Below are 25,275 nucleotides of genomic sequence, written 5' to 3'. Positions count from 1 at the left end.
GCATGATGCAACTATTGTGATCCTGTACAAAAACGGGAGTGACCACAAAAATTCCTACAACTATCGAGGCTACACCAGGTGATGCAGAGCACAGATGAAGCCACTATTTCTGAAGAGGTAGAAATCTGGCGCATGGTATCAGAGCTGGCCACATTCAAGTTGTGACTGAATTAGATTCTTACGTATAACCTGACGCAAATAGTGTAACCTGTGTAACATACGACAAAAGAAACCGTTAAGGAATCTTATGTACAAAGTTTGGTTGTGGTGCTTGGATTCAGAAGCTTTTAAAAACATAAATTGCTGAAAAATCGCAGAAGGTCTGGCAGCATCAGGGGAGAGAGAAACAAAGCTAACATTTTGAGTCTAACGTGATTCTTCTTCGGCTCGTTTATTTCAGATCTCCAGCATCGGCAGTGTTTTGCTTTTATTAAAGATGTGTAGCAGTCAGCTCCACTTGCGCGCCAAACAACAGCCCCAGCTGTGACATCTTCATTGGAGAACGGCCAATAGCAACAACGAACAAAAGATGACTTTCCTTCTGGCATACTTTTTTTTTGCAAGATTTATTTTCTGAGTATTATTGGGACACCTGAAATACAAATTGGCTGTTTATATCCTGACATCTGGTTTGGGTTGGGAGAAAGTGAGGACTGCAGATGCTGGAGATCAGAGCTGAAAAATGTGTTGCTGGAAAAGCGCTGCAAGTCAGGCAGCATGAGGAGCAGGAGAATCGACGTTTCAAGCATAAGCCCTTCTTCAGGAATGGGTTCAGGAACCCTTCTGGTTTGGGTTACGCATTAAAAGAATTTAAGAGACTATACAGTTCGGGCATCCTGCACTTTGCTCAGACTTCTAACGACGACCAGCAAGTCATTTGTAATGCACTCTCTTAATATTTATTTAATTCAGACAATTAAACGTTTTAGTATTCACTGGATTATTAATACAACGATTTGCTTGTTTTGTGTTGGTATTCATGTCAATATGCAATTGCATATATAGAATATAAATATCTTTACATGCAGATGCCAACATCAAATTCGGGAAACCTATAATAATCAAGCATGATGCCATGTACTTCAACAGAATTTATATTGGGAGATTTGCTGAAATAAATTGATATTCCAGTCATGTCGCACCACAAGCAATTCTACTTCAAAGCCTAATGACAACAACCGTTAGATGTTCCGGGCGAATAAAGCGTGGGTAGACTACTGAAACTGTTCTCCCTTCCACTTGTTACGTCTATTCCACATCGCTCTGCGTCTTTTCCAGTTAATGCTCCATTCCAGAATCTTTTAGCATTTTATTTTAGGACTACACATGGAAACCAAACTACAACCTGGCTCAAGTACTCACGTTGTTCTTATTGCATAGGCATAAATACCACAACCGCTACTTGCACGGCTTTTTATTTATACTGTTACATTTTTAAAAAGTAGGCAACGTTTTATGGAATTAGCAACAAAATATCATCATGTGTCCTATGTGCCTGAGACAATGAAGGAATTCATTATATTCGAAGATATGTCGATAAAATACTTCGTTTAGATCATTTTTGTACAAATGAAACTGAATGTCCTCGTATTTTCAAATTTGGGACGAAACGCCAGTCATTTAGCGACTTTATTTATCGATCATCTACATTAAAAAATAATTAGTTTGATACACTTTTTAAAAAAATTAAAAACTACTATTGTATTGCTGCAGAACTTCTGCTAAATTCGGACAGCAGCGTACAGCTTTAGAGGTAGATGTCTTAATTGCAACATTTATCCCCCGTGCAGCAGGGCGTTTGCATGTTTCATTCACTGAGATCATGTAGGATAAGGCAGGCAAACAAGGATGGGGCATGGATAGACATAATTATACTTTATTTTCAAAATGTCCCAGCATTACTTGTTGCAGCTTTCGACTCCCCCCCCCCCCCCCCCCGCCAGTAAATAAACGATTTGCTGTCAGTGGAACTACTTTGAGAACATTTGATGTTCCTGCTGATTAAGTCTGGTGAACCAGGCTATTTCTGAGAAGTGTGATGATTGGATTTGCATCGCAAGTCAGAGGAGAAGGAAGCAGCGTGCTGAAGTCGGAGAGCGATGTGCTGTGAATTGCACTCAGCCTCCCTGAGGGTGCATCTTGCTGCAGCTCCGCTTCTCACTTGCCTTGCATTCAGGGCACGCGATCCGCGAACGAGTGCACACTCACAGCGCACTCGTGCAACCGGGTTAGGGCAGCGAGCACTCGCAATGACACTGGCGAGCCAAGCTCGGTTCGGCTTTTAGATTGCTCGGCGCTCTCGGAGAGATCCCGGCACAGACAGACCGCACACGGGTACACTCTCCAGCACCGTGCCCCCACCCCCAACACTGTTCACCTCACACCATTGGCGGATGTCCCGCACCAGGGCCGAGCGGATTGGAGGCCGGTGGCACTGGGCAAGGCTTTGGCTGAGCCAAGCTCGGTGTCTATTGGCTCAATGCTGCTGCCAATCAGGCGTGTTGGGTGGAGGGGGCGGGGTTAGACTTTGGAGGGGGGTGGGATTGCGTGACCTCTGACCTCCTCCCCATCCCTGCCCCCCTCCCCTCTCCCCCTACCCTTTCCCTTTCCCTTGCTTGGCCCTATCAGCGCATCTCTCTCTCTTTCTCTCTCTCTCTGAGAGCCCACAAAACATCAACAATAACACCCTCATTCTCCTCATCTTCATCCTCATCATGATGGCGGCAGCTCCCATCCAGCAGAACGGGACCCACACCGGGCTTCCCATAGACCTGGATCCCCCCGACTCCAGAAAGCGGCCGCTCGAAGCTCCTCCTGAGGCGGGCAACACCAAGAGAACCAACACTGGCGGTGGGTAGCACCATTTCTTCTCCGTAGCTTTGCTTACATATATAGAAATATATAGAAGCCCTTTGAAAATGGCGTCTGTTCTGTTCTGCAAGCCATTAAAAATATTTTTTTTTGTATTATTTGTGACTTTCTTTCTTCTTCCAATAATTGATCTTGCCTCCCGGGTCTTGGATGGTAGGAAATATTGGCAAGTGCGGCGGGGTGGACTTGAACTGGCCAGAAACTGTTCTAATTTTGAGCTGTGGGATGAGGAGCGGAGCTCACTTTCCAGCGTTTATTACATTTTAATAATAGGTGGTTAGGAAGGACGGAGCATTGCGATTAATGGTCTTTGTGGTGAGCCAAAAGCTTGTGCGTTTGTGTGATTGATCGTCATCGTGCATTGTTTTTTTTGGGGGGGGTTGTATATTCTGTTGATCAACAATCTTGATTTGTTTTTGTGTCACTGTCGCGGTGTATTGTCGCCGTTCTCGCTTGTTCGCCTTTTGTTACTGACAGTGTTACCTGACAAGTGTCAGAAAGAAAACAGACATTGACTTAAAGTGAAGTGATCCTTTAATTAATGAGCTTAAAGTGATCATTGTTCTTTAATAACACCGTCTGCGCAAAGCTGGGGATTGTTCTGCGGCGTATCTGTTATTGTGCTGTGACTAGTCACTGTTGGGGGATCGGGCGTACAATCCAAGTTCTGGAGAGAGGGCTGTCATTTTTCTTTCCACACCGAAAGAAGGATCACTGATTCATTCACGTGTAGTTGCTAATTATGTTCGTATCTTGTGTCTAAAAGTCAGCAAATAGTAAGTAATCAGTACAGTTGCAGCAGAGAGTTGTTCTCGATTAAACTGCGTTTATTTATTGACATAGTGCGGTATGTGGAGATATTTAACTACGCTACACGCAAACAGCGCGGTTTTATAGGTCAATTACAAATTCACGATCACCATGGAAACCACGACTGTCATCATCTTCTGATACATTATTCAAAATCCTTCTAAACATGGGTACGCAGAGGCACTCTCTCCCTCTGCATCACAAAATGTCATTTATTTTTGTGGCGTTTGGCATACAGTATCCGTTTCTTTTGTAATGTCCAATAGTTTAGGCAAATTTAATAATGTACTGCATAGAGTGTTTTTTAAGGAGCTTTTTCTTGCACGACAACATATACTGATTAATGATTATTCCATTTTACCAGGGATAGAGTATCGCAGGGGTTTGTGGTGGGTGGATAGGTGAATGGTTGTGGAAGGGATCGTGATTTTTGGTGGGGATCTGTTATTTGCAATAATCTATTCGTTTTCCTTTCGCAGAAGACGGCCAATATTTTTTAAAAGTCCTTATACCTAGCTATGCTGCCGGATCTATTATTGGAAAGGGAGGACAAACCATTGTCCAACTGCAGAAAGAGACTGGTGCCACGATCAAACTGTCCAAATCCAAAGATTTCTACCCAGGTAGGTGACAGCGGGCTCAGACTCACAGCTGAGAGGAAAGGGGAAGGATTCCTTTAAATATTTGGAGGATGCTGTCAATGCAATACAGAGGACGGGTTCAAGATCTTGTTCGGAAAGAGTGACTAATGTATTTGATCGCGCCCACTGTCAGTTTTCAATGTTGTGTGGTCGTGCTTAGAGAATCTTTTGAAAAATATGTTTGTTGCTTTTTTGTTTATTTGCAAATGAACCGCGAAACTGATTTTGTGCTTGAATTGTAGTTATTTTCTCTCTGTAATACAAAGTTGAGCGCGAGGCAAGGGAGGGAAAACAGCCAGTGCGTACTTTTGACATAAATATATAATCCATAAAAAAAAATCGCAAGCTGTAGCAGGGTTATCAGCTGATCTCTGTGATCTGATTTTATTGCGCAAACTGTGCGCGAAAAGAACTTTTGTCCTAAACAGGAATTGCTGAAACCAATTTGAGGTTGTCTGCTGATAATTATGATGAATGGGATCGCCAGAGCTCGCGCTTGGCAGGAACCCGGGGCTGGCTGCACCCTTTAGTTTTGTCATTCATTCAGCTTTGGGATGTGACTGACGTGGAACGAGCTAAATTAAAAATCAGTGGCTTGATGACTAAAAAGGTCTTTGAATAAGTAAGCTGCTTTTGGAGAGCTGCTTCGTATCCAATGAGATGAATGGATTCCCTGATCTAACTGGGACAGCTGGTGTAGTGCTGCTGTTATTTCTCAGGAAGGAAAGGGGCTTATTTCCCTGCACCTGACCAGCGAGGATTGCGGGACACACTTTCTTAATTTTGAGGGTTTCTTTTTTCAAATCGAGGAACAGCAGTTTTAGGAAAATAAACAGGCTTTAGTAAATTCTACTTGTACCCAATCCAAAACAGAGCCATTGACGGCTGCAGTTTGTTCTCAAATCTGAAATTGTAGGTAGTGCGCTGTAGAAAGCCTCCAAGCTTATACGAATTTGATGCGTGCATTATAACGTGAGAGTAATGCTGCGCCTTTGACTAGTTACTTCATATCTGCGATAAGTTAGATGCGATCAGTGTACCCTTGTAATTAGCTGGAATGCTCCTATTTGACCACCATCGCCTGAATTTTCTGAGATCTTGGCATTCCTCCTCACAGCAGATACCTGTGGTTTCCTTCCAGCCTTCAGGAACCACAAATGCACACAGACAGGAAGACAAACTGTGCGGCCACAAGCATTCTGTGCAACACGTGCAGCAGTGTGTGTACCAGTCTGAATCCGAGTTTATTCCCCATTGAATAATAAAGCCTGCAGCTGTGTGTGTGTGTGCGCGCTTTGGAGCGAAATGCCGGCTTTATAATTCAGGGCGTAGATACACAGCTGATAATTTTAATTTGGGGTTTACACAATCATTTCTCACTCGCTATGTAATGGGAAAGGTATCGTTCTGCCTCCATGCACAAAGTACATATTGTCTCTCATTGAAGGATTCAGTACAGCATCCTTATTGCTATACTTTCAATTACATTTGCAGTATGCTTCCAGCTTGTTCTCTGATATTGGTTGAATTTCGTTATCACGTTAAAACAAAATGTCAGCATTCAATTTCTGCACTGTGGACTATTGAAATATTTGAATGTTTAACAACATCACCAAAAATAATTTGATTTTAAAACAGGCTGATGTATAAATGAGCTTTCATGACTCATGTATTTCCTCCTTCGGGGTGTACCTTTCCTAGTTGAGATTTCTCCCTCTGTTGCATGTTGTACTAAAAAAAATAGCGTAACCAGAAACAATTTCTAATAACTACTGCCCAGTGTAGAATTGCTCCTCATTTTATAGTGATGTATTTGGCAAAATATAATGTCCATGTGGGTGCTTTGGTTATCAGCGATGGCTCCCACTGAAATACATGTGTACTTTTGAAACAATTCATCTTGTTCTATTTTTAACTATGAAAATTCGTGTGTTGATTTCTGGTGTGCTTTTTAAAGTAGATAGTTTTGGTTTCATACAACATGAAATAACTGAGCCATTGAAATATTTCTTAATTGCAACAGTATTACAGGATGATGAACTGCAAGCCAAATAATACAGGCCTGTTTGCGAGAACCAGAGCCAGTCATAATGTACCTTAATGGGACTGTTGTTGTAAAGGTAGATTTCTCTCTTTGTTGCAATTAGCACATATTATTCAAGAAAATAAAGACTGTAGATAGAAATTGCTATCTTCCTATTCCATTGAGCATGTAATAAAGGTACATGCATGTCCATGCCTGCTTTCACCGATCTACTTAGTGTAAGTCCTTAAGTGGATATCATTAAGATCACAGTCTGAACATTTAAAGAAATATTTAATGGAAAAATTCATTTCTTCTTTGTTTATTAGATATACATTTTGTGGTTGATATTCTCACAGTAGTGGCACTTGATAAGTTTTCAAGGCAGCTGAAATAACCAAGTGGAGAGCATTATATATATATTTTAAAAATCCCTCTATCAACATCAAACCTAGCCAGCAATGCTTTCACTACTGTGAAAGAATTTAGAAAGTCTAGTCATTATCACATTGGTTTTGGAGGTAGTTTGATGTGCACATACTGGCACGTTTCCTGCATTACAGCAGTGACTACATTTCAAATGTGCTTCATTGGCTGTGGAACACTGAGATATCCGGTGATTGTGAAAAGTGCTATATAAATGCAAGTCTCTTTTATTATTGCTGCATATTGTTCATTGTACTACTGTAAAAAAATTTTTTATAGAAGTGCTTTCACAAATTTGCAATAGTGGGCAGACTGTTGGATAATAGTATGATATGAATAACATTTAATTTCATGACTACTAGTCAACTCGAGGTATTTATCAGTTCTTCTGGTCATCCTTAAATATGCACATAGTGCTCTTTGCCACACTGTATTCCATACTTTTTTCATTTTGTGGGATAATGAAAGTTATGTAAATTCAAAAGTAATCTGAAGAATTTGTTGAAAACCTCGCCACCATTTTTAAAAAAATTACAGTCTGCTGATTGGGTCAAATCCACTTTTTTGATATGCTACAATAATATTGGTTTATTGTTTTAAAAATAGAATACAGAATTTACCACTTCAATTAATGGCTACACACACCTGAATAACTTTTCTGAGGTGATTAATTTATTTGTTTAAAAAATACACAGAACATTTTGTTCCCTTTCTAATTTTGTTTGGAAATATAACCAAAAAGCGTAGTTATAGTTTGAAGCATGGAACAGTATATAGAAATCTTGTTTTGTCATATGTGACATTGAATTACCTAGCTGACCAAAGTAATGACCTGAAAGGAAAGGATCTATATTGAAATGTAACTGACTCTGTGTGTGCTAGTCTTGACATCTTGTTCATTTTCAATATGTTAACTTCAAGTTATTGAATAATTCTGTCAAAAAAAAATTATTAAAGACATGTAACTGATTTAAACACTTTTTTCATGCAATTATATAATTGTTTTAAAATCCTTTGCATATATATTTCAAAAATATTCCATTTTGATTTTAAAAATTATGGGCTATTATTAACTAAATTTGCCATTCTTTAAAGTGATTTTCCTGTATGTTCTGATGCAGAAAATTATGATTATACCATGTTTGTGCATAACCAAATGCTTTATTAATGTATCTCTTTTCTGCTAATGCAAATTATGAGCAGTATGCAATGTTGAAGTCTCTGAGGATTCCAGAAAGATTGATTTTACTTTTTAAAAAAACTTGCTAAAACTATTGTGAATTAATTAATGCCCTTCGTATATTATATTTCCTGACCCATCTTTCTAATAAAATAACGTATCAGAAGTACAGATGTTGAATTGCAGAAAATGAACATTTTAAGAGATGCAGAGAATGCCTGCTCAAACTATTAACAAAGTCCTCAAAATTTTGATAGCTTTGAATTGCAACAGTATTATCACATGTTGAATATATAGATGCTCAAAATATTTTATTGCAACGTAGCCAATGGGATGTCAAAAGATGGTTAAAGAAAAACAAAAGCAATTATATAGAGTTCTGATGTGTGCACATCTTAACTTCTTAAGATTATTCATCCCATTGCCAGCTTACTTGATAATTATCTCAAAGAGCTGCCAACCTTTCAAAATCACAAAAGATTCTTGATATTTAAGTGTTAAAGCACAGCACAAATCGAGATAGTGAGGGGATTTGTTGCCATATAGTAACTTGCCAGCTGCTCATACTGACAATTCTTACATGGCAGCTGTTGGTCATGTGACTGGTGTAGATGGATTTAAAGAGTTACTTTCTTCTGCACAAAAGATTTTCTTTGTCAGAATTGAGAAATAAAAGACAAAGCATCAGTGCAATATGTTGGAGGTTTGGGATAAAATGCAATGAAAATTACAATGTGACAACTATGGTGGCATACAGGAACACTAGTAATTCATTAAAAGTGCATGAAAAATGTATGTTTTAAGCGGGAGATAATTTCCAGAATCAACTATAGTGAATGCATGTGATAAAATAAAATTGAGTAGCATATAATTTATAACTCAGAACCTAAGTTACGGTAACACGTATAAAACTTTCAGAATAAAAAAGATTCTAATAATTTAGGTGAAATATCTAGCTGTTATGAATTGTGCTTTGGTAGTGAGATAAATGATCAGTTAAAATAAAAAAAGGATTTAATGTGCATTACTTTATTTGCTGTTCAAACAAATAACTATTAATTCAGTAAATGATGCACTTTTAAAATTGCAGCACTGTATTTTATTCTATTCCTCTAAAGATTTTAATTCTGTATTAACATGAACACACAGGCGGAATACATTAATTAAAATAGCTGTTATTTTAGGTTTGTAGTCCAGACTGCTGAAATATTGAAGTTGGAATAACTGCTATGAGGGTCCTGATATTTACTGGGATTTCCAAGTAAGGATGAAGAGTTCAGTTTGCAAAATCTGAAAGTCCCCTAGGGGAAGCCAGCTTTATGAAAAAATTGCCGTCCTGGGTACTGACACTCCAGAAGAGTGCAGCTCAAGAACAACTGAGAATTGTAATTGTGAATGAGGTTGAGTACTGTAAGGTTTGGAAGGTTGAGAGAGATTAGACTAAGAGATTGGGAGGGCAAATTGGTTGGTCTGGTTGGGTCTGTCAGTGAAAATAGATAGAGGATGATTGTATGGAGTGGGAAATAGACTTACCTGGGCAGAAACACTCTTCCTGACCCACAAAAGGCATTGAAAAAGCTCATGCCTCTTCTGCTGAGTAGTTCTCACATCATTTTTGTTGTAGTCCACTCATTTAGAGGTGGGTTAGGTTTGGGTTTAAAAAATTTTCACTTCTTTTTATCCCACATGGGGGGTTAAAATTAAGTCCAATGCACCCTCATTTCTAAGTTAACTTAACAATAATCCTGATTTTAGAATTTAATCTTATTAAAAGAAGTGAAAAATCATGTTTCTGCTGTTTACTTGGGAGAGTGGAATAATGTGTGTCTTGTTATTTGAGCTTATTTGAATGGACTCTGATATAATTTGGGAATGAGGGGTAGTAGGGAGAAGACCATGGTGTACTTTTTTGAATTGGCTCTGGTCATCGCTTGGGTTCTGTTTCAGCACAAATTGTTTACCCAAGGGGTAGGTGCATTTAAAAAAAATCTTGAATTAATGAGTCATTCCAGCAGTAGCTTGCGTGAGAAAAAAAAATGAGTGGATTTAAAGCAAGACACTGAATATGAAAGTAATTTCCTCACGTTCAGACTGCGAAGCCAATAATTGCTATCAAGTGCCCCATCTTAATTTAAATTTTTTTAAAAATTGCATTTACTGCTTGTCATTGTTGTATTGAATTGTGAATTCTGTGAAACAAAAACTTCTTTTTTTTGTCTTTGAGTAGCATCACAAATTCAGTGCTAACTTGTAAAATTTTAACTAACGACTTTTGATGATACATTTTTAAATGGAAATTGTCTTGACATTGATGTTTTTCTTGAAAATGGCATAATTTTTAATCCACATTGTGTCTCTCTCTTCTACTCTTCCCACCCCCATCAGGAACCATAGCTCAGTTATAGGCCTTCTCAATGTACTAATACTATAGATATAAAGATTAAATATTGTTAGCTGTGAACTATCAAAACTTGTCAAAGTGAATAATGAGTAATTTGCTTAACTTTGTAATATTTTGAAACTTTGTTAAAATTATTAGTTAGGAACCATTCACAGATATGTAAACATTCAAATATATACATTTCACTTAAATAATGTATAATATAACTTGATGACTCAAAGACTAATGAAGGAGAATGAGTCAGTTGCACAAGTTTAAGACTGAGATGAGAATAATACCCAGCATGTCTGTATTTTAATTTAGAAAGTTACACTTTCAAACAGGAGGTATAAGTAGTCACAGCAAAATAATATCGACAGTATTGCACAACACCCAAGGTTAATGTGGGTGGATTCTGGTTGAATCTGTATCTGAAGCCCATGTGAGTGAATTAAGGAGAAACTGAGCACTGCTTCCTACATCATTTACAAAATGAAGGGCCAGTCCATGACTTTGAACTTTTGTTGTAAAGGAATGAAAACAGCTGTTATAAAGTTTCAATTTTATGGCAGCTGGTGAGGAACTCAGCAACTATTAAACCAATACATTTTAGATTCCCTTTAGTTTTAATAGATTCATAAGAAATATAGATTTTGTCACATAAATCGGTGTTAGCTGCATTTTCTACTGGGTCCCCTAAAATATATTAAACATATTGGTCTCTATGCATTGTTGAATAATAATGTGAAATTTTTAATATATATATATATATCAAATTATATATTAATGTATACATATAATATTGTCTGTGTTTTGAGGCTTACAGTGTCAAACTGTTGACCTAGATGTTGCAATGCAAAAGGATTATGATACTTTTGAGTTTAGCACTAAGAAACACAAAGGTTTACTGTTTGCTGTTATATGTTGAAAATTACAGACATTTTTTAAAGTAAGTATGCTTGTTACCAAAATGCCTTATGCTAAAATGTAGAAAAAAATAATTTACTTTGCGCAGGTTGTAAAGCTTACTTTCTGATGTCAACAGATGGTTGTCATCTTGTTCACTTGCTGATGTAAGCCACTACCAATTATTCTTTGCTGACATCAATTAAAGGCAGTAATGAAAAGCATCTCCTTTCGTGGGCTAGACTTAAAACATTTCTGTTCAGCTCTTGAAAGTGTTTATGTGTACTTTCACAGTAAATTAATGGATTACAAATTTTAATTAACACATTTATGTAATTGGCATAGTCTTAATTGAGTAATTATTGGAAAATAATTGGTTATAATTTCTGCTACAAGACAGGAAGAGAATTGATGGTCTTGGTTGACATTGTAGACTGAGAGAGCCCATTTTAATTTTGCATATAGAGCACAAGGACAGTTTGTGGTTAAAAATACAATGCAAAACCAATGTAGCTATTTTCTGCATCAACCTGTGGAGCAAGTGGGACTTGAATTCAAGACTACTGGTCCAGAGATAGGGACACTATCACTCTACCACAAGTGTTCCCGAGAAGTAGCTGTATGCTGTAGCTATGATTAATGTGAATATTTTTGTAAAGAATACATTTCAACCTGAATCCTTGTATGAGGTTTTGTGGCTACCTTTTAATTTGGTGCAGGGAAATTATGAAGATAAAATGACTGAACTGATACAAAATGTTGTTTCGGTCTTTAAGCTGTGAAATCAGTGACTTGTATTAAAAATGTTTATGATTTAAGGAAATACATGCAATTAGATACAGGATTTTTAGTATTGTATATTTTTGATCTCCACTTGTTACAAAGAGGTTATTCACTTCATGTTCTACATAGCACAGTTGATACAGCTATCATCACACTCCAGAATTATTTGTAGCCTTGAAATTGTTCCAGATTGTGTTTTTAAACAATCGTAACACTGTGATTGTTATTTGGGGTGAGCATGACTTAAGCATTGATTCTGATTTTTTTCCTTTTGTAGTCATTATGGTTATCAGTGAATTTTATGACTGATAACTAATGATCACATTTAAAGGCTATTTGTTAAATACAGTTCCTAAAAATTGTATTGAGGAATGATTTGCAATTAACTACTAGGAAGCATGTGTACAATAGTTATGGAAATTTCATTTCTCTTCTGTACTTTTTTAAACTTAATAACATTATCAAGTTAGCATAATGTTGTAATGACCTGCTCTTTTTTTGTACAATAGAGCATTTTGCACATTAGCATGTACGTCAGCACCAATTCTTCCTAAGTCATTAAAACACAAGCTCTCACTAAATAATCCTACCCTCATATAAGTACCATGCGCTGCAGCGGTGTGATCTTTTCTATTTAGCGTAGTAGCCATTCTGTGCTTGCTCAGTGGGATTGATAAGTTGCTAAAGTGCCATGGACTCGTGTGTACCATAGCAGCTCTCAACTAGTTCGAAGAGGAGACTTCGCTTCTGCCAGTCCGAGGTGAATTTGAACCAGGTCCAAAGCTGAAATGCCAGTTTCAAATCCCACATACTTCTCAGTCCTGTTTTTCGTGTTGTTCTTCTCTTTCAGTGGTTGAAAACTGTCAGAAATTACCAGGCAACTGTGGTTCTGTAGCTGTAAGTAGCTGAAACTGATAACCATTCCCCACTCTCCTGTTCTGCTGGGGATAGAGATGTGGGAACCTCGGTCTTTGTTGTTATTGACCACAATGTTTAGTTGCAGCTGCTTACACTGGAGACAAGCCAGGATGCACTCTTAACTGTTGTAGGCCTGTCAAGCCACATCTTTTAGAAATAGAAATGACTTTCGAGGTCTGAGCATGAGATTGTCATCTCATTTCCATCTTTGGATTGATTCTGATATAAAGTAAAAGAGCATCTGCAGAGATCTGACTGACAAAACTCTCACTGGGACTCGTCATTGCTCGCTGCAGCAGGTGCGGGGTTCTTCAGTGCTTTCAAAGGATTGAGAATTTTGTTTTAAAATTCATCAGGAGACTAGAGGGAATGTAGTCTTGTGAGCAGTGTGCTAGATGTCAGTTGTCCAGTACTGGAATGCTGCAGGTAATTGGGCAGAACTGGTGGGAAATGTGGCAATGTGCTTCTCACATTGCACTGCAGCTGCTGGTGAGCTTAATTAATCTGACCCTCAGAGGCTCTGGTGTCATGGTACTGCACACACACACACACACAAGTACACAAGAAATGGGCAGAATGCACATTACAGTTCTTGCAGTCCTGCAATATCCTTGTGATTCTGAGAAAAGCATGAAAATCATTGCAACTGAAAAAAATGTTCTGTAAAGAATCGTGTTACAAAAATTCTACAAAGGTTGCATAATTTGTAGCTTATCAGATTTCTAATGGGATAACGTCCATAAAATTATTGAGCTGGTGAAATATAAATCAAACAGCTGAGCTTAAAATGGGCACCAGCTGATGTTTTGAAGATGGAATAATAATTTTGATATTGAAACAAAGCTAATGTTAATTCCATAACTCCCATTGTACATAAGGTGACAATTCCCCACAATCGACCACACATTTATTATTTACAGTAGGTTGGTTGAATTGGTTATTACAATGGTGCCCACATCCCCATTCGTATATGCTATGTTTCTTTAAGTTGCATTTTATATTTTACTTTGCTCTTTGCTTTCTGCTATAAGCCTAATAAAAGTAAGTATGGATCTCTCCTTAACCCAGACTAAAATGCTTTTACAGGTTTATATTGGATTTGTTTCAAACACAATAATAAGATTGCTTGCTTAGAGTTGCTTATAATGATCCCATGTATCCCCTCTGGCAACACAGGTACTGGATTCTCATGACTCATTACAAGTATTGCAGGTATAATCTAAAGCAGACCACCTTAGTTGTAGAATATGTTTTCACTCCAGGCATGCCAAAATGTGCTTGTCTTAGGGAATACTACCATGCATTCTGATTATGTTAACATGAGATAGCTTAGCACGATCAATTATCAAGTTTTCTCCATATAACTAACTAAATTCTAGTTAAGAATATGGTTAAAATTGTAATCAGTGAACTTAAAGGATTTCAGAATGTTAAGTAACGACAAATACCCGATACTTACTAATTGCCCCTACCCTCACCACTTAGCATCACTTGTAAACATATTTTTTTCTCAGCACACAGTCAAAACCTGCAGGTTACTGCGTGGATATAATATTTAGTCTGTCCTTTCAAAGAATGATGGAAATACCTTGCCATGTGATGGCCCATATTTTCCTCCTTTTTTAATAACCATGCTAAAATTTCATAAAGTGAATCAGTAAATTGGACTGTTGACCTTCACTATTCAACGGCCATCTGCTATTCTACATCAGCCTGAACCAAGTGTCCTCTTTTCTCAGTGACGCTGTGTTTTATATTAAAAGTACGCTTTCAAATTATATCATTGTTTCAAATGTGGCCTTATCGGGATATAACTGGGCTAGAAAATATGTAACAAGTTTATTACAAAATGAAATGGAACTGTACATGAAACAATAGTGTAATTTTAAGGCTGTCTCTAATAATGAAATAATTAAACTTGGAGCACCATCTAAATTGTCATAATGCCAAGTGCTGAGGGCATAAAGCAGGTGTCACACTTGACCTGACATTTCAGACATGGCTCTCCAGAGCTGTGCTTTATCTGCAGAACTGTTCTAAAATATGATCAAAAAATGAAATTTTAGTCTTGAAGTTCATGTGGGAAAACTGGCTGACAGTGATGTACATATGTACTGTTTTTATAAAACAAAATACTGAACAACGTGTCTTCTCATTAATGTATGTAATACAATGTTTCACTTTTTAAGTAGAAACTTATTTTTATGATGGTTTATTGCAGCTGAATGTTTAATCATTATTTGAGTCAACTGAGTATTGGTATGTCAAAATAATAAGTAGCTGCAACCCTCGCTATGTGAGTTGGATTCAGTGTAGTACTGACTGACTGCTGCACTTCTCAATGTGTTGTCTATAGAAACTAAACTGAGGTTTTGGCTGTTCAAGGAACTTTGCCACAGTCTTCAATGTTTGAATAAAAAAAAAGAGACTTCTCTCAGTGTTCTGGCTAACAAATCTTTTTCCAAACTGCATTGTTAACAAATTGATTTGTTTATTTTCTTAGAATCCCTCAGAGATGGGGAATCAGAAATGTTATCCTAAACATTCTAAGTACTTTGCTAGTTTCTGTTTCATTACAAGTTGGATTTATTTAAATATGATCTTCATTATTCAGTTGTTTTCTATTTGAAAAGAATGTAAATTTATTTTTAGTTTTCTTTATCCATCGCACAAATAATTTATATGTGCTTTACTCAGTCGCAAAAACAATGTTTGTTTAGATTTGTTTTAGGAATGTAGGAACAATGGTAGAGTATTTGAGATTGTCATGGTTCTGATTGAGATCATGGTTGGTTTATACCCTAACTTCATTGGTTCCGTGTCCCTGAATACCCATGATTGGCAAAAATAAATCTGTTGATTTAAAAATAAAAACTCAGCATTGAACCAGCACCTGCTGCCTTTTTGTTATAGAGTTTCATGTTTCTAATAGCCTTTGTGGGAAGAATTATTTTCTGTATCTCTCCTTAAGGATTTTAAGGTTCCATTCTTTGGTGGAAAAGATGGAAGTGAAGAACATTTTTCTCCAGCTACCCTATCAATTATTTTCAAATCCTTAAACTGCAAGCCCGTTAACACCTGAGACCATGTCATATTCCAGGGAACACAAGCCCTGCCATCTCTCCTCATAATCTATTGATTGGAACCATGTTAACATTTTGCTGAACTTGCATTGCATTTCTTTCAAAGCCTTTCTAATGTGCCATGTCCAGAACCCAGGATATGGTACGAACTGGGCTTTTGCATAACTGTAACAAAACATTCCCCCCTGTTATATTCTAAGTACCTAATGGCATATACTTGGTTAATCTTTTCTGAATGTTTGTGGATCTGACTATTGCCTTTTAATGATCTGTGTACATGATCTCATAAATCTCTTGGATCACAACTAGACTTTTCTAGTATTTAACCATTTTAAAAGCAAAATGTCAGATCTATCATTTTTGATCCAAATTGGACTACCTTGCATTTAATTGTGGTGAAATCTCCCTGTTTCAATTTTGCCTGATTTTTAAATCTACCAATATCTCTTTGCAATGTTATGCTTGAGAGTACATTTCTTATTTTGCAACAGTCTTTGTATCAACAGCATACTTGTCTATTTTGCATTGTCTAAGCCATTAACAAATATCATTAGCACCTTGTGGATTGCTTTGAATCATTCCTTCCAACTGAAGTACATTCCCATTATCATGTGCCTTTGCCTTCTGCAGCCAAATCAGATCAATAATTTATCTTGAATTTCATGGATTTTAATTTTAGTGAGCCGTTTCTTGAGTAGATGCTTACTAAACTCTTAGACTTCTGTATGCATATGCAATACAGACAATACCTGTATATTACTCCTGACACTTACTGAAAAAATTCAGTTAGATTTGTTAGACATGATCGACCCTCTACAAATCCATGTTGGCTCTCTTTAATCGGCTCAAATTTCTTTAAGTGCTCTGTCAGTTTGTCTTTAGTTATATATTCCAACCACTACCTCACACAGACATTGGTCGAACAGGTCTGAATTTTCCTGAATTTTCTTTTTCTCCATTTTTTTAAATAAAGAAGTTAAATTTGTCAAATGCTAATCTAAAGGGACAGTATTGAATTGAGAATGCGTTGGAAAATTGTGGATGAAAACTCTTATTTACATCGTGTGAAGAGCTAGGCACTAGGGGTTTGTCAATACCGTTGCTTTCTTTCAAATATTTTCTTGCATTAACTTCAATGAATTCTAACCCTTATGTCATTATCAAGTTCACCAGAATGTCAATCTGTTACAGTGAAGCTTCAAGCAAAATAGTTCTATTTGCAATATTACGTGTATCCCTTTTAAAAGTTATTAATCTTTTACCTTCAAGGAAAAATAATGTTGTCTCTCGGGTTTACACTACAAATGAAGTAACAGTCAGTAAATTCAAGACAAAGTACAGTGATATCAGCTTTAGAACTATTCATACCAGTGCGCTTAAGAATTAATTAAAATCTGATGTGAAGTTTTAAATCTGTGTTTTTGCCATAGATAAAATGACAGAAATATGGTTGCAATCTGTCACTGAGTAAAATGTGTAGCACATGTTTTGTTCACCTGAGTTTATTCATGAGTATTACTGCAACTTAATAAAGATTTAATGAATCGTTTGGTAGTACAGAACTTGAATATCGCTTGAGCAAAAAAAAACATGCTTTCAAAAGTTTCCCATCTTGCGCTCATTAGAACAGGATTGCAAGAATACTAAATCTCAAAGAGGGAAACAACTCCATGTGCTGTGAGATTGGCCTTAATAACCTCATAAAGAGATCACAGCCATTGCATGATGTCAAAATAGGACACATCAAACCTATCCTCTTGGCGTTGACCAGATTAGTGCATGCTATATGTCATGTAAACTCATGAATGGGTTGAAGGTGCTACTTTGCATCCTGAAGTGCAATTAATCTACCTCTGATTACTCTGGAAGGGTATTGTGTCTCAAAAAAATAAAACAACAACTAACTGTTTCATGCTTATACTATGCAGTAAAAATATATGATCTAATCCACAGGATGCTGCTGTCAAGCCAAAAAGTCTCCTTGCCTACCACACCAATGAGTAATATAATATATTAAATTCATTGACTGTGTGATGTCAGGTATGTAGGTCCTATGCCCCAGTGACTGGCAGATCATATCAAGCAATAAATCCCTTTGACCTTTCACAATGGGCAGAGTGCTGACAATACCCAACAAGCCTTGGCTTGTAAATCTCTGAACATTGAAGCACATTTAATATTGACACTATAACATTTTGAAACAATCCTGATTCCGCTGAGAATTACATTATCAGCCAATTTAAGATAATCAGTTGGACTTGCAGTGTGGCTCACTTATTTGTGCTGGAAGCGACAGATGTATATGCAGGGCTTGTCATTCACAAACAGAACCTTTTTTCATTCGTTCATGGGATGTGGGTGTCACTGGCTAAACCAATATTTATTACTGTTTCCTAATTGCCGTGAGAAGGAAGTGGGGAGTTTCCTCCTTGAGTTGCTCTAATCCTTGGAGAGTAAGAGCATCCACAATACTACTAGGATGGACTTTGGCCCAGAGACACTGAAGCAATGGTGATATAATTTCAAGTCAGGATTTTTGTAGCTTGGAGGAGAGTTGATGGTAGTCCTATGCATCTTCTGCCCTTGTCCATCTAAGTGGATGAGGATGCCAGTTTGGAAGTGCTATTGAATGAGTTTGGATGAATTGTGCTATGTCTCACAGTATGCACTGCTGCCATTTTGAGTTGGTGAAGAGAATGAATGTTGTTGCTGCACGATGGGTTACCAATCAAGCTTTAGTTGGAGCTTCACCCAAGCAGTAGAGTGGAGTGTATATTCCATCACACTTGAGCTTGAGCTTTGTAGATGGTGAACAGGCTTTGAGGAGTCAGGATATGAGTTACTTGCTGTAAAATTCTTAGCCTCTGGTCTGCTCTTTTAGCGACACTATTTATGTGGTTCATCCAGTATAGTTGCTGGTCAATTATATCTTAAGAATGTTGACATTGGGGATTAGAGTGAGTGTAATGACATTGAATGCTAAGCAGATGTGGTTAGATTTTTTCTGGTTGGAGTTGGTCATTGCCTGGCACTTATGTGCCATTTATTTGCCCAAACCTGGATGTTGTCCTCTTCTAAAATGCCTATGGTTCTGTTTGCAAATGACAGACCCTGCATGGGCTACTTAAGATTCTGAGGAGTCTTGTTCAGACTGTCTGAACATCATGCAATTGTCAGAGGACATCCTCACCGCCAACATTATATCAGGGAAAGTCATTTGGCAAAGGTACTTAAGATGGTTGGGCCTGAGACATTATACTGAGGAATAGGGTTCTTGTGACACAGTGGGAGTTCCCTACCCCTGAACCACAAGGCCTGGGTTTAAGATTTAATTGCTCCAGAGGTGTATCCTAACAGCTCTGAACCGACAGGATGATTTTTTTTATTTTAAAAAGAATACAATCAGAAGAATTGCTGAGATGATTATCAGCCAGCAATTACAAATGTCTTCCTTTACATAGGGGAATGAATGTTTCATGTTTAGTTTATTTCAGAGTAAATTAATCAATTTAACCTGAGATTCTGTTTAAACTTTAGGGGCTATTGTGACTGTTCAGTGTCACATGACCAAATAGAAACACTTACTGTTGAATGGAAGAGCAGCACTCTTTCACATACACCATTATCAAGAACTGAACATCATCATAGAGGAACGAAAGGCAACAAATATTTGGAAAGAAAATCGCATTTTGTAGAATTAACTATTGTAACAGTGTGTTCAAGCTGGTGAGACTTGAACCTAGGCTTTCTGGCCCAGATATACACACACATAAAACATGTTCTTTAGATACTTTCCTGTTCAACCTGTTCAGGAATGTTATTATACATCTCTGAAGTACGTGGGGCTCTTCTAACCCAGAGTTAGGAATACTACCATTGTGCCCAAGACCACATTCTTTCTTTCTTTTAAAGTAATCTGATAGCAGACTTCATAGAAGTTTACACAATTATGAGAGGCATGGATAGAATGGATATTCAGAGTCTCTCTTTTCCCAGAGTAGAAATGTCAGTTACAAGGAGAATAACTTTAAGCTAAAAAGGGGGGGAAGTTTAAAGGAGATGTGAGAGGCAAGTTTTTTTTATACAGAAGTGGTAAGTGCCTGGAATGCGCTGCCAGAGAATGTAGTGCAGGTAGATACAACAGCAACATTTAAGAGATGTCTTAACAGATACACGAACTGGCAGGGAATAGTGGAAATAGGCACCATGTAGAGCCACCGTTTTTAGTTGAGAAAGGCATCATTTGTGACACGTATGACTCCAACCTGCATAAAGTTTCTGTTGATTCTCATCGAATTCAGTTTTTCCAGGTCTCCTTATTTCCACCTTTAATCAAATGTCACCATAATGTCAAGAGCTGTCACTATTGCCTTACCTGTGGATCATTTATCCGTGCTTGGGACAAGACTTTAATGATGTCAGGAGCTGAGTGGCCCTGGTAGCATCAATAAGCATCATCACATGCTTAGCAAGTGCTACTTGATAGCACTGATGTATGCTTCAATTACTTTGTGGTTAATAAAGGTACACTGATAGGTTGGTAATTGACTAAGTTGGATTTCTAATGCTTTTTGTAGACAGGAGATAGCCGGACAAAAATTTACAGTACAGACGATTTTCCATATTGCCAGGTTCATGTCAGATGGACATATTCACGCATTGTGTCTTTACAACCAAACAAAAGCTTGGGAGCTAGACATTCCCTTTTGCGTTCTCCATGGCAATAACTTGACTAATCAGAGTGCAGTTCCCATATAATTTGCTCAAGCAGGGTCAGTTATTTCCCTTGACATTTGGTATTCTTGCAATTTTGTCCTGATGAGTACTAGATGAAAAACTTTGCATTTGCCACAGTATTAAAGATGGAATTTAAAAAATCTGTAAAAAATGTTTAATTTTAGGAGCAAACATTATCAATAAAATCTGGGACTTATTTATCAGGTATGCTGGACCATTGACAGGTTATCAAATGTTAACATGTTTATTCATATACAGCATATCAAATACGAAATGCTGAGATCATTGATCTGTAGTTTAAATGGCAAAAATATTCACGTCATTTTCCAAAATGTCTGAGGTGGTGATTTGTTTTCTACTTTTATTTCTCTTCTTTGTTTCTGACTATGACCCAAGATGAGACCACCACAATTTTGTTAGTGGTGCTCACCAGGAGAATAAAGCCTCAATATTCATGGTTTTTTTTTAAAGCAAGAAAAATAAAGCAACCTTATGTAAATTTGTGTTATATTTTTAAAAAGTACACATGAAATTTCTAATCTAACATCTGAAATTATCATGAGGTAATTATAGGTCAACAAACTGCTATTGAAACCCCACAGACTTGAGAAAATAAAAGATCTGATAAGACAGCTCCCTTATACTTCCCAGCAATCCAGTTGTGATGTTACTGACACTGTTTGTCAACCATTTTCAGTAAACATTTGTTTTCTTCTTTGAGAATGTCAAGTCTTCACTTTCAAAGATCTAGCTACTGAACCTCCTTAAAAGGTGTGATTTAGACTGCCTCAAAAGCTGCTCATGTCCTTTTACTAGGATTGTTCACCAATGTTCAAGGCACTGAGCGCTGGTAAAGAGGAGCCTTCTGAAAGCCTTCTGTTGCTGACAGTCCCCATTCCCTCTCCCTCGCAACCCCTATCCTGCCTTCACTCACCAGTGGTCTGGGTGTGTTAGTAATCCTGGGCCTTTGGGTACATTCCAGCAGCTAACACAGCTCCTCCAGTTGCAGCACCTACAGTTGACAGCTACTGGCCTCTGGCCTGCAGCTTTTGTTGGAATTTTTACCCCAGGGTCCTCGAATCTGGGAAATGCCCACTGGCCACTCAAGTGCCTTAGGTGCAGTTCAGTCAGCCTTTCCTGAAGGAGCTGACATAGGTGCCAATGAGTAGTGAGACCCTCCTAGTGAGACAGTATAAGGGAGCTGTCTTATCAGATCTTTTATTTTCTCAAGTCTGTGGGGTTTCAAGTGCCTTAGGTGCAGTTCAGTCAGCCTTTCCTGAAGGAGCTGACATAGGTGCCAATGAGTAGTGAGACCCTCCTTGCTTTCATAAAATACGATCTTATATGTGGAAATACTCAATAAAGTGATAGGTTATATTACCTTATAACTGTTTGCAGGCTCCAGAGAACTGTACAACTGGATTTTGTGTTCCACAACTGCAGTGTTTTGTAGTTGCCAGCAGCAGAAGATCAAATCTGCAAACAATTTGAGACAGTCTGTCAGGAGAGGTTGTAGGTAGAGATGGTCTTCTTGGATTGGCAATCAGGAAGGAGAGATTGTGGGGCAGATGGCTCGAAATCACAAGTTTAGGGCATGGGGAATATTGACCTATTGTGGCAACGAGGAAACATTATGATCATATTTGGGAAACAGCCCCATTGCTCCTGGATTATTGTTATAGCATGTTGTTAAAGCACTTCACATTTTTGCTGCATTAGTTCCAGCCTGTATTAGATGTCAGGTTGCCTGAACCCTGGGAAGGAAAGCTTGTAGTTATTACACTTAAATCAGATGGTCATTTCCACTATGGGTGAGTGATTTAAATGTCACAATGGAGTCAACCTGTTGCCATAAAAATAACAGCAGAATTGATTGTGGTTTGGGTTTTGAGCCCCAACTTTCTGCCACCCACTGAAATGAGGGTATGACTTTAACTCCAGTGCATTCTCTGTCACCTATTCCGAAAGCAAAATGATAAATAATTTTATGATCCAACATGAAATTTGAAAATTTTTGACTCTCTTTCAGATCAGATTTTTAAGTCTGTTTTTATGAAATTATACCATGATGGTTATTTTCATATTTCAATTTAAAAAAATGCCAGTAACTGCTGGTTAGCTACTGTGGTTGGAGTAGAGCCACATATATCTGAAGGAATCTCATTGTGGTTTCCTGGAGAGTGAGACTTGAAAGATGTAAGTATTTCTGGGTGTGAAAATTACCAACAATTATAGTAGGGAAGCAGTGTAGCTTCTTTCGTGAATGTGGCTTTCTGCGGATGTTTGCCCAGTGTGTTCTGGAGAGCTGCCATTTTACTTATCCTGGGAATACTTTGCATGCATTACATATCTTTGTATTAAAACCATGTTTTGACTTGAACCATTTGAGGTATATTTTGAATTGTCCTGGCAATATCACAGTTTTGGTGCCGTATATTTGACAGCTGTTCTCCCTTTTTTGATTTAGAATAGTTTATTAGAATATCCTGAAACAAAAGGACAGCTGCGACGGTAGTTTATTAAGCGCAATATGTTAAGAAGAATTTGCTGAGATACAGCTTTCCTTCTTATCAGTGTACAAAGATAGATGCCACAATATTATTTTGCATCACTTGCTTCCCAATATCTTAGAGCGGAATGATTCCAGAGCTATTTGAAAGCAGTAGCTGTGTGTGCCTTCTGGGATTTGCGCTATTCTCAGTCTTCACTGGCACAGAGTAAGGGTGCAGGCACTTTGCATTCCTAACCTGGATGGTTCCATTATATGATTGATACATCTTAACACCAAAATTTCCACAGCTCTGCGCTAGCTTCTCCATGACTCATGATTCATAACCCCTCAAGGAGTCATTAGCAGTGGTCTGAATTCAGGAATCTATTGAAAGGAAGGTCAAAAGGTCTTGCACATGATACATCCATCCCCATGCCAACTCATGCCCCTTCTCTGTCCATTTGCTCAGTACACAGCAATGACTGGTAGAATGGCGAGAGGGTCTGTTCCTCTGCTGTAGTGTTCTATACTCTATAGCAATGGTAATATGCAGAACTACTGAGGGAGGGAAAAAAAATCATCTATCAAAGAATCTTATTCAGAAAAGGAACTGTTGTTTTTACTACCCTGTAAAATGTCAATCAGACAGACCATTAAAGTATCAATGACAAGAGGCTTCAAGCATATCATACCTCTTAAACATTGAGACATTGACAAAATAAATCACAGAAAGAGCAACTTGTTATAATCACTTTAATGATGCCAATAATCAACAAGTCACTTCAGTCATTGTGCCAGAATGCCCTACAGAACCAAAAGATTTACATGGACTGGACACACCATTTTCATCATTGCTAATGATAGAATGCTGTGGTTAAAACTATTATCATTTACAGTGAATGGTATGAGATGAGGAATGAAGTCTCAGGGCAGAGTCTTGTAATGGTCTGAGCGATGTGGCCTTGGTGAAATTTGTGGCACAGTCAGATGATAAGTTCGCTGTAACTTATTTTGACATTGGGAATATCTCATTCCATCTGTTATGCTTTTCACGAGTGGGTTGGTGAATTTCTTGCTAGGCAGTGGTGAGTTGTCAATTAAGAGGGATTATTGCTTGTTGAATGCCTGCACGACTCACCTCATTAATGTACCACTTTCTATCTTACTAAGGTTTTCAAACAAACATTGAGAAAACTTGACATGGAAAGCAGAGCAAGTACCTGGTGAATTCAGCGAGCTGCTTGCTCCACAGACCCTCCACATTGGATACAAAGCACCAGCATCATGGGGCATACTATATGAACACTGAACCCCCACACCCTATATTCACAAGCATTGGCTTCCAATATGTGGTTAGGACTGCTGCCTCACAGGGCCAGAGACCTGGGTTCAATTCGCGCCTCAGGTGACTGTGTGGAGTTTGCACATTCTCCCCATGTCTGCGTGGGTTTCCGCCGGGTGCTCCAGTTTCCTCCCACAGACCAAAAATGTGCAGGTTAGGTGAATTGGCCATGCTAAATTGCCTGTAGTGTTAGGTGAAGGGGTAAATGTAGGGGAATGGGTCTGGGTGGGTTGCACTTCGGCGGGTCGGTGTGGACTTGTTGGGCCGAAGGGCCTGTTTCCACACTGTAAATAATCTAAAAAAAATATCAGCCTCTAGGAACGGTCATGACATGTCTCTAATAGCAGGCAATTCTGCACATCAATGTTATACCTTGGGCTGCACCAGCAAATATCATTGCAATGCTGCAGCAAGGAAACTTTTGGGAACAGACACTCAGCTAATTGGCTGAACCAGGCTGCATTCCTGTGCTTTTTGCTCATTGTCATAGCACCTACTGACTGTGAACCTTCCCAGCTTCTCGCAGTATCCCTCTCTTGCATTGCCATGCTTTGCCTTTTTGTACTTTACCCCCTCCGGCTGAGATGCCAAGCTCATATTACGGCTGTCTTGCCAAGCAAAAGCCCTTCCTGATGAAGGGCTTTTCCCTGAAACGTTGATTTTCCTGCTCTTCAGATGCTGCCT

General features: G+C 38.1%; 1 protein-coding gene across 8 annotated transcripts in view; it reads left to right on the top strand.

Annotated features, from left to right (window-relative positions):
- Window positions 1-2,616: 2,616 nt before the first annotated feature.
- LOC122553753 (RNA-binding protein Nova-1) overlaps window positions 2,617-25,275 on the top strand; it is a 276,793-nt gene continuing 254,134 nt past the window's right edge. For all 8 annotated transcript variants that reach the window (XM_043698036.1, XM_043698035.1, XM_043698042.1 and 5 more), the window contains exons 1-2: window positions 2,617-2,850; window positions 4,161-4,304. In XM_043698036.1, coding sequence (XP_043553971.1) covers window positions 2,715-2,850; window positions 4,161-4,304 — 280 coding nt within the window. In that variant the 5' untranslated portion in view covers window positions 2,617-2,714. The remainder of the gene's footprint in view (window positions 2,851-4,160; window positions 4,305-25,275) is intronic.

The sequence above is a fragment of the Chiloscyllium plagiosum genome, chromosome 10 (genome assembly GCF_004010195.1).
Source record: "Chiloscyllium plagiosum isolate BGI_BamShark_2017 chromosome 10, ASM401019v2, whole genome shotgun sequence".
Classification (NCBI taxonomy): Eukaryota; Metazoa; Chordata; class Chondrichthyes; order Orectolobiformes; family Hemiscylliidae; genus Chiloscyllium; species Chiloscyllium plagiosum.
The sequence above is the reverse complement of the archived record's forward strand: the minus strand, read 5'-3'. Positions and strand labels throughout refer to the sequence as shown.